Source organism: Heterocephalus glaber, unplaced genomic scaffold (assembly GCF_053883595.1).
Source record: "Heterocephalus glaber isolate CG9 unplaced genomic scaffold, H.glaber_assembly_v1.0 deba00000768, whole genome shotgun sequence".
Classification (NCBI taxonomy): domain Eukaryota; kingdom Metazoa; phylum Chordata; class Mammalia; order Rodentia; family Bathyergidae; genus Heterocephalus; species Heterocephalus glaber.
In genome coordinates, this window is record NW_028258162.1 from 1,034,897 (window position 1) to 1,050,115 (window position 15,219).

At 47.8% G+C, this 15,219-nt stretch overlaps 1 protein-coding gene across 14 annotated transcripts in view; it reads right to left on the reverse strand.

Annotated features, from left to right (window-relative positions):
• Tamm41 (TAM41 mitochondrial translocator assembly and maintenance homolog) overlaps window positions 1–13,235 on the reverse strand; it is a 63,321-nt gene extending 50,086 nt beyond the window's left edge. For 5 of the 14 annotated variants that reach the window (XM_004874834.4, XM_004874833.3, XM_021252207.2 and 2 more), the window contains exons 1-4: window positions 12,937–13,230; window positions 11,276–11,458; window positions 8,958–9,050; window positions 453–603 (exon numbers count right to left, since the gene is read on the reverse strand). In XM_004874834.4, the coding sequence (XP_004874891.1) occupies window positions 453–603; window positions 8,958–9,050; window positions 11,276–11,458; window positions 12,937–13,062 (553 nt within the window). In that variant the 5' untranslated portion in view covers window positions 13,063–13,230. Of the gene's footprint in view, window positions 1–452; window positions 604–8,957; window positions 9,051–11,275; window positions 11,459–12,936 lie in introns of all 14 variants that reach the window. The other 9 variants (XM_021252209.2, XM_021252202.2, XM_021252204.2 and 6 more) reach the window with 5 other exon arrangements.
• Window positions 13,236–15,219: the final 1,984 nt, after the last annotated feature.

Consider the following 15,219-nt stretch of genomic DNA (forward strand, 5'->3'; position numbering starts at 1 on the left):
ACACACTGCCGAGAGAGGGGCACACGTCACTGTATCAACTCCAGAACTTCACATCCTGTGAGGCATGGAGAAGCAAGAGGGCTCCGGAGTAAGAGGGACAAGGCCCTGGTTCAGTCCCCAGCACCAAACCAAAACCACCAACAGGAGCGTCAACAGTGAGTACAGGATATGATCCGAGACTGGGCCATATATGGAGGAAAAAATGCCACAAAGGACATTATTGGGACAACTGCATCTGTGGCAGGGACTGCCAACTGGACACAAACACTGGGTCAGCACTGTCCTACGGTGCAGTTAAGAGAACACACAGAGGGACACGGCATGGACCTGCTACTCTCAAGCAGGTCAGAAAAAGCCAACACGGAAGTCACCTCAGGACTACCGTGAAAGGGCAGGGCATGGGTGGAGCCTTGAGGTCCCTGCCTCCTTGCGCCCGGCACCCCACCACTCACCTGCGTAGGACAGCCCCGCGATCTCCATGAATAGCTCTTCCTCGGAAAAGCTCTCGGGGAGCATGAGGAAGGCCGCGGTCACTGCGCTTCTCAGGTTCTTATCCAGGGCCGATCGGAGGGTGGCATCCTCATTCATTGCTACAATTTTCACCTGGAAAAGGAGGGCGGTCAGGAGAAAAATCCCAGAAGTGGAGCTTAAGCCATGAGTTCGTTTATTTTTTGCTATACTGGCGGATGGAAGCCAGGTGTGTTCTATCACTGAGCTGTAGCCCCAGTCCTCTCCTTGTGAAATCACCCAAGCAGATCTCAAACCTGTGGCCCTCTTGCCTCAGAGCCATGGGTTTATGTGTGTCCCAAACACCTACCACCGAAGATCCCCGAATATCAGTTCAGCTGACAGGAATACTTACTATTCTAGTAAATAATCTAGAATCTCCCACCTTAGGCCGAAGTCAGAGAAATCAAAATTAATATTCCTTTAAATGAGGATATTCACTACAGGCCTTTTTTTTTTTGAGACAGGTCTTATTATGCAGTTGAACTATCTATGTAGCCCAGACTGGCCTTGAACTCATGGCAATCTTCCTGCCTCAGCCTGCCAAGCGCTGGGATTACAGGTGTGCACCACCTCGCCTGGCATCACAGGCTTTCAACAAACAAAGAATATTCTTTGGGAACGTCAATATTTTTAAATTTTATATTTTTCCATTGTTCTTCATTTAATTTTCTAGTGGAAGAAGGCATTTTATTTCTTTAGTTAGAATGCATCTCTTGGCCGGGGATTTAGCTCAGTGGTTTCACTGCCTGCTGCGCAAGCGCAAGGACCCAAGTTCGATCCCCAGTACCAAAAAAAAGAAAATGCATCTCTCTTCTTCCCCACATATAAGCTGGGCAGTTCATGCTTAATTTCATGATTTTTAGATACACCAATTTTGAAGTTGACTAAGAATAAAAGAGAATTAGCTAACAGAAAAATCTTGGGTTTGGAAGACAGGACTGGGCTCAAGTCCAGTACTCCACTAGCTCTGTGAATGTGGACAAATTACTGAACTCCTCGGGCCTTACGTCCTCATCCATAAAATGGGGCCAACAGATCTGCATGCAATAACAGTCACAAAGTCTGACTAAGATAAACATGACGTGCCTGGTGTATAACCGATCGCATTACTCAATAAAAAGGATTTTTCTTCTAATATCCAGCCAAAACAACTCTTTGCCTCTTCCTAACTCTGGTAAAACCCAAGGCGCTCCAGGCTGCTCTGAGAGTCTCAGTTTGAAAGCTTGCCCTGTAATGCAGAGAAGGCATTCACATCTCAGCTCCATTTCTCCCAGTCGGGAAGGTCGACACAGTGAGCTCTGCACCAGCATGAGCATCCCGGGTGCCACAGGCCGAGGGGCTCTGGGGGTGGCGGGAACCCTGCCAGCAGGTTCCCAGGAAGCGCAGGTGCTGCGGCCTCAGGGTGTTCTGAGGGACAGCTCATCACATCGGTGACACCGACGCACACCCCGCTGGAAACTTCTCAGGGGCTGCATCTCACTGACCGTCCCTGGAGGAAAGGGCCTGGCAGGCCCTAGGAGGGCTGCGTGTCTACAGCGCACCCTCCCTCTCTCAGCTGTGAGTTGCTGGCACTAAATCTGCCTCCTTCCAGGAAACAGGGCCTAAAGTGCCTTTTACAGCAGACCGGCCTGCATACAAACAACTTGGGTTACGACCAAACTTTTGAGTTACAACCAAATGCCGGCCAGTTGTGCTTTCAGATGGTGTCAGGTACAGATTTAACCCTTGAAGGGCCAGTTGTGCTTTCAGATGGTGTCAGGTACAGATTTAACCCTTGAAGATTCCTGGAAGGAACATTACAACAGCCCTTCCTGTGTGGGGTTAACTGAGAAATCTCAGGCCAATGTCTCTCTAGGCACACTGAGGTCTGCCTGGAAGGAAGTGTGGCCTAAAATTATACAGGAGAGAGACTCTGAAGGCAACTGACCAACTTGAGTTACAATCAGCCCTCAGGAACGAATTGAGTGCTTCAGTCAAGGGTCCACTGTAAGATGGAATGGAAGAGACACACTGTCTCCAACGCGAAATTTCAAAAAAAGTGAGGAAAGAAGAGAATGATGTTATCCCAAGGTAGAACTTTTTTCTTTTTATTAATACAAGAAGAGGTACTGTAAGACACAGAACTGATTTATGAATCAAGCTTAACAACCTAATTCTGCCTTTCACCTTGTGTTCTCTTTCTTCCTGCGGGAACACTTCTAACAACGAACCTCATGTTGGGTCAGCAAGACCCGTACTCACTGTCTCCCTGCCCACCCGTACCGTGGGGGGGACTTCAGACCTCAGTGAAGCCTCCCCCGCCTGCTAGTTCAGTGTTCAGTCATCGAGCAAAACCGAGGAGCCCCCAGGAGCCCAACCTCCTGGCAGTGCCTGGCGCTGATGGCAAATGGCACAGAAACAGACTTATGCTCTGCAAATCAACTCTTCAATACCCTGAGTCATTCTCATGAATTCAGTTAGGGACACATCCTGATTAACTTCTTTTGTTGTTGTTGTTTTTCTCTTGGAGACAAGGTCTTGCTATGTATATTTCAGGTTGACCTTGAAATCACACTGTAGCTCAGGGCCTTGAACTCTCGGCAACTCTCCTGCCTCAGCCTCCCACAGATGGGAGGATTACAGGCATGCACCACCATGCCTGGCTTAACTTTAATCTTAACAGATGATCATAACAAAAAGAAACCCTTTTTCTTCTTTGAAGTGCTAGGGATTGAACCCAAGGCCTTGCATGTACCAAGTAAGTAGTCTACCACTAAGCCATGTCCCAGTCCCCCAACTGTAAGGTCCTGTAATAAGTCTTATGTTCACTCCTTGACTAACTTCCCAAAGCCTTGTATCCAATTGCTAACATTTCAAAGACACAGAGAACAGAATCAATTTGGGAGAGTTTTCCTAGTTACCAAAATCCCACTTGTTCTCCAAGAGAGTTGTTCCACCTAGGCTGTCAGAAAGCAGCTGGTTTGCTATTTAAGATTAAGAAAGCACAGGGCCAGGGATTTAGCTCAGGGGTTCCACCACCTGGCTCGCAAGTGCAAGGTCCCGAGTTTGATCCCCATTACCAAAAAAAAAAAAAAAAAAAAAGAAAGAAAGAAAAAAAGAAAAAGAGCACAAACACCAGCATACTTATTCAAAGGAAAAGTGACAGTTGGGAAGGCTCCGCTGGGTGACTCGGCTCTTCCCAGCGAGGTGGGCGGGAACTCTTCTCGGTGGCACTGTGATTTGTGTGTGGAGGGCAAAGCCAGTGCAGCTGGGGCGCTGCCAGAGCAGCCTTGGAAGAGGAGGCCCGTTCGCGCCTTGTTGGGAGGGCCCGGCCCGAATGGCGCAGACAACACTAGTGCCATGCCAGGGTGTGAGTTTGGACTGCAGAGGGGAAGGAGGGGCAGTACTTGAAGTGGTTGTCAAAGGAGAGATTTGTGAGGCTGAAATGGAGAGAAAGCCACACATAGCTCCACCAGGACGGTGGCAGTGACAGACCAGCTGAACTGCAAACTGCAGTCTTAGTCACACAGAACACAACACTGCCTTGCTGTGAGACACTCAATCGCTCCCCAGAACAGTCCAAAAGGCCAGGAGAAGGACTGTGCCTACAAGTCCCTCTGGAGGACGAAGGAGAAACGTGAACAGAGAGCCAGGACCTGCCGGATGGGGCCCTGGGGACAACAGCCTGGGGCCTTTTTTATTCCCTGGGTAGCACTGAGAAGAAACTGTGTTGTCTTTTCAGTAGCGAAAAGAATGGCCCAGCTCTGCACTTCAAAGGCTGGAGCCCAAAGTTGGCATGAAGCCGGACAAAACCCAGACTAGGAAGGGAGGCTTCCCGGTGGCCATTTGGGAATCTTGTACCCTTGGGATTTCTCTAACTACAAAATGTAAATCAGTAAAGCTACAAACTCGGGACAGTTACACAATTGCAAATATACCAAAAAACATGGAATTGTATGCTTTAAATGGTTGAATTACCCTATATGAATTATAGCTCCATAAAGCTGTTACAAAAAAATAAAGCTGAATGATTAGCAAAGAAAATTACACTGCAATGAATACACTAAAATCCCCTTAACAAGGTGGCAAAAATATCAGTCAAAGTGAACGCTTTTAAGACTCAAGCAAGCCTTGGGGCCAAGGGAGGAGGATTGCTTGAGCCCAGCAGCTGGAGATCAGCCTGGGGAAAACAGTGACACCCACAAGAGCTAAAAGAAAACCCAACCAAACTAAAACCACACACACAAGCAAAATCATCTGTATACTCAAAACAACATGAGACACAAAAATCCAAAGTTATGTTAAATTAACCAGGAAATCGATTATATTACTTTAGAGCTTTTTTTACTTACAAAGGATTATTCACTATGTTCTATTAAATACTTAAAATTTCATGGTTCTCAACTTGAAAAGCATTTGTAAGGTGTGAGCTGTGGTTCAGTGGTGACCTGCCCACACAGTACACATACACACCCATGCGCATGCGCGCCCACACACACACCCACACACACCCACACACACCCACACACACCCACACACACACACACACACACACTATAACTGACTCAGGAATTAGGGCAGTCCTAGAGATAAACTAGTCAATCTCCCTCATCATGGGGTAAGCAGATAGTAAAGTATGACAGAATTTAATTGCACTCAACTTTTCCTCAAAATATCTGGCTTTTTAACTACTTTAACCCTTTTTATACTCCTTTTAAAGACTTAACCTGCTCGTGGTTGAGAAATTTGATTTGAATTTGCAAGACGCAGACAATTTTGGAGCTTCAGACAATGTAACTCCTTTTAAAACATAAAAAACAATTCAAACTCATATTCTCATTATTCCTTCCTATTTTAGTATATGTGCTGCCCAAGCGAACACCTCATTATTCCTTCGTAAAACAGCCACCTATTTTTTCTTGTACAAAATGCTCCCTGCTGAGCTGGGCTTGGCAGCCCACACCTATAATCTCAGCTTCGAGGGCGGTGGAAGTAGCAGGTTCACAAGTTCCAGGCCAGCTGGGGCAATTTAGCAAGACACTGTCTCAAATAAAAAAAAAAAAGGGTCAGGGTGCAGCCGGGTAGTACAGCACTTGCCAGGCACACGTGAGGTGCTGGGTTCAATCCCCAGCACTGTGTGGGAGAGAAGACAGGAAAGGCCACCCTCCCTTTGCCTCAGACTTGCACGTTTGCTTGATGTCTGCTGCCACCTAGAGGTAAGAGTAGTTAGGCTATCATGATGGCTGAGAGGCCTGGACTGGCACGATTCCCAGGGTAGTGGGCAAGCCCTGGCAGGAGGAGGAGTAGCCATTCATCATTTTCAGTGTTTTTAAAAGACAATATAAATTTTCTTTTTCTGTTGTGTTTTGGTGTTGAGCCCAGGGGATCATACACACTAAACACGTGTTGTCCCACTGAATTATAACACAGCTCCTTGCCTAATTTTCTTGTCTAGAAACTTAATAAACATCAGGGATAATCACTGTTATCAGTAATATTTTTTTCTAAGTTAAGTGAGAGGTGCTCGGTTTTGCCTAATATGACTGCAGAGGATCCTCCTTGTCTTGAATTATTTTTATCTTAGGAATGTTAGATAAAATCTGGGGTGATCAGGGTTGGTGGTGTACATAGGTGTCAGGTTCAAAATCCAGGACCAAACACCCCCAAACAAACACAGAAGAAAAAAACCCACACCACCACTAAAAAACCCAAACCAAGAAACCAAAAAACCCCAGGTAATTTCCAGAGTTGACCTAGGACTTCATGGCATTTCAGGTTTCTAACGTCTAGTTTAAAAATTTTTTGAAATATTCAATTCAATCTCATTTTATCTCAAAATAATTGAGACAACCAAAGACAGAAGCGGACACTGTTCTCTGTGCCTGAGTGCTCGCCTCTCAGAGCCTCACACACCATTCTCTTCCGGCTGTCAGTGCCTTTGCAGCACAGGCAGGGCAAGCACTGTTATCCCCATTCTACAGACGAGGTCACCGAGGAAGGGAAAGTCTGTTGGCCAAGTTCACATAAACAGCTAATAAGTGGCAGAAATAAATACCACCTAAGGCTTCTAACTCCATATTCATTTTCCTTCCTACCAACTCACACATTTTGTAAATTTAAGAAGACCTTGCAGGTGGTATGGTAGTGCACACAAAAGAAAAAAAAAAACAAAACGTTTTTTACTAAAGTAAACATTTAAACAGTAAAACACACATATCAGAAGGGCATAGCTTGGTAAACTTCTATAAATGCATATACAGGTCTCCAGACATTTTAACGAGCTACACTATTTTGTGTGCTGGCGATGGGGAGGAACACAGGGCCTTGTTTATGTTGGGCACAGGCTCACCACCAGGCCACATCTCCAGCTTCAGTTATTTTTTTGCTTTTGTTTTTTTGAGTCAGGGTTTCACTATGTAGTCCAGGCTGGCCTGAACTCATGGTGATCCTCCTGTCTCAGCCTCCCAAGTGCTGGGATTATAGGTGTGTGCCACCATGCCCAGCTTTCCAGCCCGAATTTAAATTTCAGGTGTGTCTTGTCACCAGTTCAAACTGGGGAAGTTCACCTGGGACACGGGAAGCCTGAGGAGGGATGCAGAGTGGTGGAACGTCTGACCTGTCTGTATTCTTAGCTGCTCAGCTCAGCTCAGCTCACCTCATCTGCCAGCTGCCCAGCCATTAGCCGTTAGCCGTAGTCCACCTGTCCAGCCACCCCACACTCTCATGACAGTCCTTGCCCCGCAGCCAGCCTGCCAGCAGCCCAGCGGTATACAGGGGCTGCACAGTAGCCACTACGTGCTACCGTCGACCTTGGTTCTATCGTCATTTATACCAGGACACTGGGAGGTGTGCCTGTGATGGACTTCTGTTGACGTGGACTTAATGTCCCCTGGGAACCCCCGCCCACAGCCTGAAGCATAGCACAGACATCCTGGGCTTCCTTTTCCCTGCAAGCTGCAAGGCAAGGGAAGCCTGACAGCCCAGACACAGCAATGAAGATGTTTTCCTGACACGGGCCAAGCAAGCTAAGGTGCAAATCTCTAACTTTTCCCCCACCATTGACTATAAAAAAGCAGCAAGCTGTCACCGTTATGGGGGACACCTGAGAAAACCCGAGTACTCTCTGGAACCTGAGATTCTCTGACACTGCAACGCGTTTTCCGTGGGAAGCAAGATCAGAGCTGCGCTGCCCTAACACAGCATTCACGCCAAGAAAAGAGCCATCCTCAGGAAGCTCGGAGGAGGAGGGGAGGCAGGCAGGATATGTAAATACTCCTTAGAAAGTCAAGCGCCTCCCGCCTTTCCCTGTTTCTGTTTCTGTCACTTCTCCCCAGTCTCCCTCAGTAGTGTCCCTAAAGGGCCTTAGGGCGAGGACAGGCCAGGGAAACCCCCGTTGATTTGTGTGCTGCTGCCACCATGGCATGGGGGCTCTGGAAGGAAGTGGCCTGGGGTGCTAACAGCACCCCAGCACCTGAGCCATTGTCCTCCAGCCCAGGCCACCAGGGAGCCTGTGAATGCAGGGATGGGGAACTGTCTCTCACCCAGCACCCCCTCTGACACCAAGTGAGGGAGGTTTTCCCGCACCATCAATCCCCCCATTCCTCACACAGCCACTGTGCGGTGCCTTCCGGCCCACAGATGAGAAGGCTCTGCCTCACATGACTGCCTCCCCGGCTGAGCGGCTGTAAACAGGGGGCTCCCACAGCCCCTCCCTCTGGGTGACCACTGGCGGAACGGCTCCCCACGCTCAGGAAGGCACGGGACGGACCAGCACCAGATCCTGGTGGTGGAGATGGGGGCACTAAGCCCACCAGCACAGAAACTCTCCGAGCCATGCTGTTTTAGGGCTGGTGCATTGCCTGGGCTTCAGTCGGCCAGTGGTGAGTACCTGGGGTTGGGGGGGTGGTGCTGGGACTGGAAAGCTCAACCCTCTCTTCACTGGCTGGTTCCACAGGAGGCCAGATCCTATCCTGAACTATTGAGGACCCATCCAGGGTCACCCAGGGCTGGGGTGCAGCTCGGGGATAGATGCTTGCCCAGCATGTGCAAGGCCCTGGGTTCCGCACAAGAAAAACCAGAGAAGGGGATGTAACTCAGTGGCACCGTGGCTGCCAGGCAAGCGCAAGGTCCTGAGTTCGATCCCTGGTACTGGTAAAAACAAAACAAAAGAAGCCAACAAAACACAGCAAAGACACCTTACTAGTATAGACATGAACTCAGGTGTGGCTGAAAGGCACCTGTTAGCCCATCACCAACGCCAAAGGTCTAGGAGCTCCATGTCAGGAAGTGAGGGAGGCCACACACACTCAATTTCTGTGTCGAGGTTTGCTGATGGATTTTTGGGGATGAAGAGCATGACACTCATTTCCACTTCCCAGAGTCCCATCTTGGGGCAGTCACAAGGACCAGGGTGTGGGGACAAGAGGCTGCATGGTGGTGGCCACCAGAAAGCAGGCACACAGACTCACCGGTTTCTGGAGGCGGCCAGCGATGTATAAGTTATTCCAGCCGAGCAGGTCTTCAATCAGAGTACTGGTGCTGATCACCCCGTACTTGACAAGCTGAAGAGAGAAACTGGCATAAAAAAGAGCAAAATCCCAGGCTGCTGATTCCACAAGTATAAGATATAACAACACTGGTACAGCTTGTGTTGAGATGCCCCCCGCAAAGCCTCACGCTTTTTTAGAGGTGGCTGAATCTACAGTGTGTGACTGAGTCATCCTGGGGCTAGGCCCAAGGGCACTGGGATTAAGGGCGTGAGTGCTACCAGCCCTAAGTAGACTGAAGAAGATGAAAGGGGCAGAAAGACGCTCTTAAGGTTCCTTGTTGCTTTGCAACCTTAGGTCTTCCACGAATTGTTGCCCCTCTGCCATGTGCCACCCTGTCTTGGAGCCAGACAATTATGGACTAAAACCTCTACAAACTGTGAGCTAAATAAACCTTTTTCCTTTTAACTTTGGGTGTCAGGTATTTTGTTTCAGCAACGGGAAAAGTAACTAACACAGACACAGATCAAATTCCTGACCAGAGTAGCACCTTGCTTTCCACAGCCACTCAAAATGCCTGTGTCCTAGCATTCAGGAGGCCGAAGCAGGAAGATCTCTTTGAGTCTGAGGCCAGCCTGGGCTACATAGTGAGTGCAAGGGTAGCCTGAACTACATAGCAAGAACCTGTCTTAAAAAGCAAAGACCCCAACCTGTGAAAGCCACCCCCTCCTCCATCAGAACCCCTAAGACCAGCCTGGCTCCTACGACACATGAGGTTAGGTAAGGACGTTAACATAGGTCGAGGAGATGTTAAGGCAGAGCGGCTCCTAGATATATCCAGTCCTAGTCCTCACAGGCTGCAAGGGAAGAAACCAGTAATTTCCTCACAGTCTGAGAAGTAAGAATTTAGTTAATTCTCCTCATTTCAGACATAAAGTGAGCCCCAGAAAGAATAAACAACATGCTTAATGTGGCACCAGAAATGGCAGAGTTAAACTAGGTCCTAGGGCTGGCTGCAGTTCCAGGCCTTTGTGGTTCCGGCTACTTGGTAGCCTGAGGCTGGGGGACTGCTTGAGCCCAACAGTTCAAGCTCAAGGCAACACAGGAAGCCCCCATTTTAATCCCTCCAGCTCTGAGAACTTCAGTCTGGTCGGCCAACCCTTTCATTAAAAAGTACCAGAAAGTTTCTCTAAAAGTTTTCACTGACCTCCTTCACACAGTAAATTTCTCTGTTGCTGTTGACTCTTGAAAATGTTTATAATTACAAAGGAACATTCAAAAATAAAACCTCTTTCTCAATGCTAAACACATACAATCATGGTCAAGTTCATTTCTGTAACAATACGCATAAACCCTGAAAGTAGATTTCTCAGGTTATAAAGCCCCATTTGTGTAAACAAATGTTTTCAAACCCACTTTGCTAAATTTCAGTATGCACATAACTTCCTTGGGCTGAAAATACCTAATAAAAAATAAAACATATTGCCCCGGTGACATACAATTATGGTCAAACATTTGCTTACTGGAGCTTGTAATGTTGTCTGAAAATTACTAGAGATAAACTCAGCATAATTTAATCACAGAGGGTGGGGTATGGTGGCACACACCCGTAGTCCCAGGACTAAGGAGGCTGACGAAGGACTGCAGTGAGTTGGAGGCCAGCCTGGGCTACATGGCGAGACCCTGTCTCAAAAAACAAAAACTAATTACAGAAAAAGAACACACCTCTGCCTTTTGCACGGTGGAAGCGGCAGGCTTTGTTCACTGACTACCTCTGCCCTCCTGTCTGGCTCCAGGACTGCATGGGACCAGGCGTGATGGTGCACTAATCCCAGCACTGTAATCCCAGCACTCAGGAGGCCGAGGCAAGAGGATCACCTTGAGTTTGAGACCTGCCTGGGCTACATAGTGAGTTCAAGCTGAGTTCAAGGCCAGCCTCAACTACATAGCAAGATCCTGTCTCAAAGAAACAAAACATAACAACAAAGAAGCAAAAAAAAGAAAACCAAGTTCTTCAGCAGAAAATAAGAAACTCAGTTTGGGACCTGCAGTCTGTGTGTCCAACAGATTACAATTTGAGAACCACTCGGTGAAAAACAAAAAAAGAAAGTCAGTCACATCCAACCACCTTCTCAAACTGCAATCACAGTCAAGGGGGAGGAGAGGGCTCCGCCTCTTGCCTGTCCTGAGTTCGACATCCAGCCAGGCTGATTCCTGCCTGAACACACATATTTCACCAGTATTCCACTAGCGAAGGGTAGAACTTCAACCCAAGTTAAGACAAAGAGCCACTCACTTACCCTCCCATCACACAGGATCAGCGGATTGTAGTAAACTCCAGCGCCATAATTATTCTGGACAGAGAAGATCATCTTGGGCCCCAAAAGTTTTAGGAAAGAGTAGTGGCTCCAATTCTTCTTCAGGTTCTTTGAATGCCACGCAACGGGGTCATCCACCGTGAAGACAAAATCCAGCATGGCATTCTGTAGAAAGTGAGGTCAGCATTACCTCTGAGAGAAGCAGCTAGATGAGAGCTCCGAAGTACTCTGCTACTACAATTAACAGAGTATCTAGGCTTGGCATTGGAAACTTAAGCCAGCCTCTAGGACCAAGCAGAGCTTTCTTCTCATTGATAGTGACATCACTTAATGTGTACTGGGCCAGAACTGTCCACATGCTTTACATATACTACACACAGTAACTCATTCCATCTCCAAAACAATCTCTCAGGACGGTCTATGATCCCTAATTCACAGGAAAGGAAACCGAAGTCCAGGGTAAGCACTTGGCCCAAAGACACAGAGCTAATGAGTGGCAGCCCTAAGTAGGGTGCCCCCAAATCCTGTGTGCTGAGCCCTTACCATACACTGCCTTTCAACTAAATATAGCAGAGGTGATCCACTTGAGCAAATTAATTTACTCGGGCAAACTCTGTAAAGCAGTCAGTAAAGGGAAATAAGCTACTCACTAAGCACTCGTGCAGTAGCTCAAAGGACTCTGCCAGGTCCTATCGTGGATGAGCTCAGAGTCTACTGGGCAGCAGACACAATTTATTACTAAACTGAATTGGAAGAAAGCATAATGGAGTAACTTCACTTGGACTGAATGAACGATCCAGAGAACAAAAAGGAGAAAATTTCCTGGCAACGTCCTGAAGAATGTATGGGTGGAAGTATATGGGTAAGCACCAGGGAGGGCAGGAGTCATATCAGGGAAACCTGCTCCCGTGGACGGGGAGCCACAGTCTGACACTGCTAGCAAAGAACACACTTATGCAGTGGATGAGACCAGAGAGGGCGGTGCTAGCCATGCCAGGACTCTTCCCTGCAGAAGTGTGCTGAGAGGAGGCAGCAGAGATTAAGGGTGGAGGAAATCTTATCGGAAGCCACCGAAGGACTCCGGGTGAGGAATGAAAGGGTATCAGCTAAGACACCGAGGCTTCCGACTGACTTCAGAGATTTCAATGTTGGAGCATATAAGACTTGTTAATTTAAATGTAGGGAAATGAGAACGAAGGAAAGGAAAGGTCTCTTCTTGGAGGATTTCCGGGTCTGCTCAAAGGAAAACCTGTGAAAAATGATGGAGTGGCTATTCAGGGCCCAAGGCCTGCTCACTCACTGTGTGATCCACAAACCACCGGTGACACTTAAGATTTGGAGGAAGCCAGGGGTGGTGGGGCACATGTAATCCCAGCACTCTGGGAGGCTGAGGCAGGAGGATCTTAAGTCCGAGCCCAGGATGGACAATTTAGCTAGACCCTGCCTCAAAAACAAAAAATAAAAAAGGGTTGGGACGTAACTCAGTGCCAAGGCCCTGGGTTCCATCCCTTTTACCATTGGTTGGGACTCGGCTAGAGCTATTGCCACACTGGGCTGCACTCTGCGCGGTGTCATGTGGGCACAAGGGTACTTGAGAACACGCCGCCTCTGCACGGGAGGTCCAGCTCCGGGGCCGGGCTCACCTTCTGGTCTGAATTGGGCCCGGCCTGGCGGTACACCCCGGAGCCGTAGGCGAAAGCCAGGCTCACCTCCTCGGGGAAGTGGGACAGGATCCTGCGGAAGGCCACCCCCGAACTCTGCAGCGCCATGGGGCGGGGAGAGCGGGATAGGGACGGTAGACTGGGGGTGGGGACCGGCCCACACCGGAGGTGTGACCCAGCAAACCCGCCAGGGCTGCACGCAACCGGGGCCTGCAGGACACGCTCCGCGTCCGGCTGCGGGGCGGTGGCCACGCCGGCTGCACTTCCGCTTCTGGCCCCGCCTCCCACAAGCACGCGCCTCGCACGCACAGAGACCGCGCTCGCCGACATGGGCGAGAGCGAGGGCTTCGCAGCGGCCTCTGGTGGTCGGAGGAGCGCGCTGCAGGCCGGAGACAGAGAGTTGGCATGGGCGGGGGGTGTCAGCCCAGGAGTTGGAGGCCAGTTTGGGCAACATCGTGAGACCTTGTCTCAGCACAAAACAACAGAAAGAGAGAGGAAGGGGGCGGAGGTGGGGGCGGAGGTGGGGGCGGGGGAGGGAGGGAGGGCTAAGGCTGAGGGTATAACTCATTGCTAGAACACTTGACTCGCATGTGCAAGGCCCTAGGTTCCAGCATCATCACATCAAGAAGAAAAACTAAAAGGAAGAAGGCGGAAGTAATAGCTAACAATTTCCCACACATTTCTCATAGGGCCCCATTTTCCAGAGGGAGGCCGTGCTCAGGGAAGTAAAGCAATGTGCTTAGGATCACATAAGCCTGTAGCAAAACTGGAGCTAAAACTCAGGACTGGCTCTGCCCCGAGCTCTTTCTGCAGTTCGGCTCTGTCCTCAATGGCTTTGAGCAGGGACCTGTAAGGCTCAGATGTAGCCTCGGTTGGTGTGGGAGGAGACTCAGGGAGTCCAATTAGCAAGCCATCGCCCTAATGCCACTGTGAACTCACAATGGCTGGGCTGGTGGAAGAGCACGGATGAAAGAAGGTGATTATTGGAATTCACCTTCTGGGGAGGTGCTGAGGTCTGTGGGATGAATAGATCAGAGCTGTTACTTTCTTTCTCTCCCCCCCCATTAAGTTTATTGGTACATTTTCAGTATAAAATACAGTTACATTCATCATTGGGATCCTGTACCTTTACATGAGTATCTTGGTTCTTATTTTTTTCCCTTCCCTTGCCCTCCCTTCACCTCCTCCACCCTTCCCTATTTGCAAAGACCTTGTTTCCATTTTTTTCTCTTTTCATATTTTTTTCCTTTCCCTTTTTTCCCTTCCCCTACCCCTCCCAATTCCCCTGCTCTTTTAGACCTTTTCTTCCTGTTACACAATATCAGTTATACATTTTTAAAATTACAATATTAAGATCTAGGAGACATTACCACAGATTTTACAGAATTTAAAAGGATACAGAAAGCATATTACAAAAATCTTTTTTGAAATAAATTTGACAACTTCTGAGAAGTACCTTGGAAGACAAATTAATGAAACTAACTCTGAAGGAAATATAAAATTTGAATAGCACCTATTAAAGAAAGTATATTCCTAGCTTGAAAACCTACCTATATGACAACAACAGGCTCATAAACATTTTAACTGATAAATTATATCAAACAATTAAAGCAGAAAGAAGAACATTTCTCCCCTCATTTTAGGAACTTAACATTGTGCTAATCCTAAAACTGGATAAAGATAATAGAAGAAAAAAGTATGAACATAGATAGAAATTTGTTTAACAAAACAAACTATTGGAAGTCAGATCTGGCAGTATGTAGAAAGTGGTTTTGTTATAGGGATGGCAGTGTTGGTTCAGCATTGGAAGAGCCACCCCCAAAAGTCATCATTTAAACAGAGGAAAGGAAAAAGCCATATGATCCTGTCACTAGTTGGAGAAAAAGTATTGGACTAAATTCTACAGCTGTTCATGGTAAAAGCTATCAGGAGCCTAGAAGTAGAACAGAAACTTCTCAACTGATTGAAGACATGTACTCCATACTTCCAGCAAGAATGCCTTATATGAATGGAGAAGATACAATGCTTTCTTCTTAAGGTGGGGAACAAGGGCAGATATGCTTACTCTTTATCGGTCCATTAAACTTTAAAACCAAGGCCCCACCAAAATAGTCTGGCAATAAAATGACACAACTAGGATAGGATTGGCATGGCAGAAGCAAAATCTTTGTATGTAGATGAAATGATCATCTACAGAGAAAATACTAAGAAATCTCTAGGAGGCCCTAGAACTTGTACTTGAATTTAGCAGGATTAGAAAACATA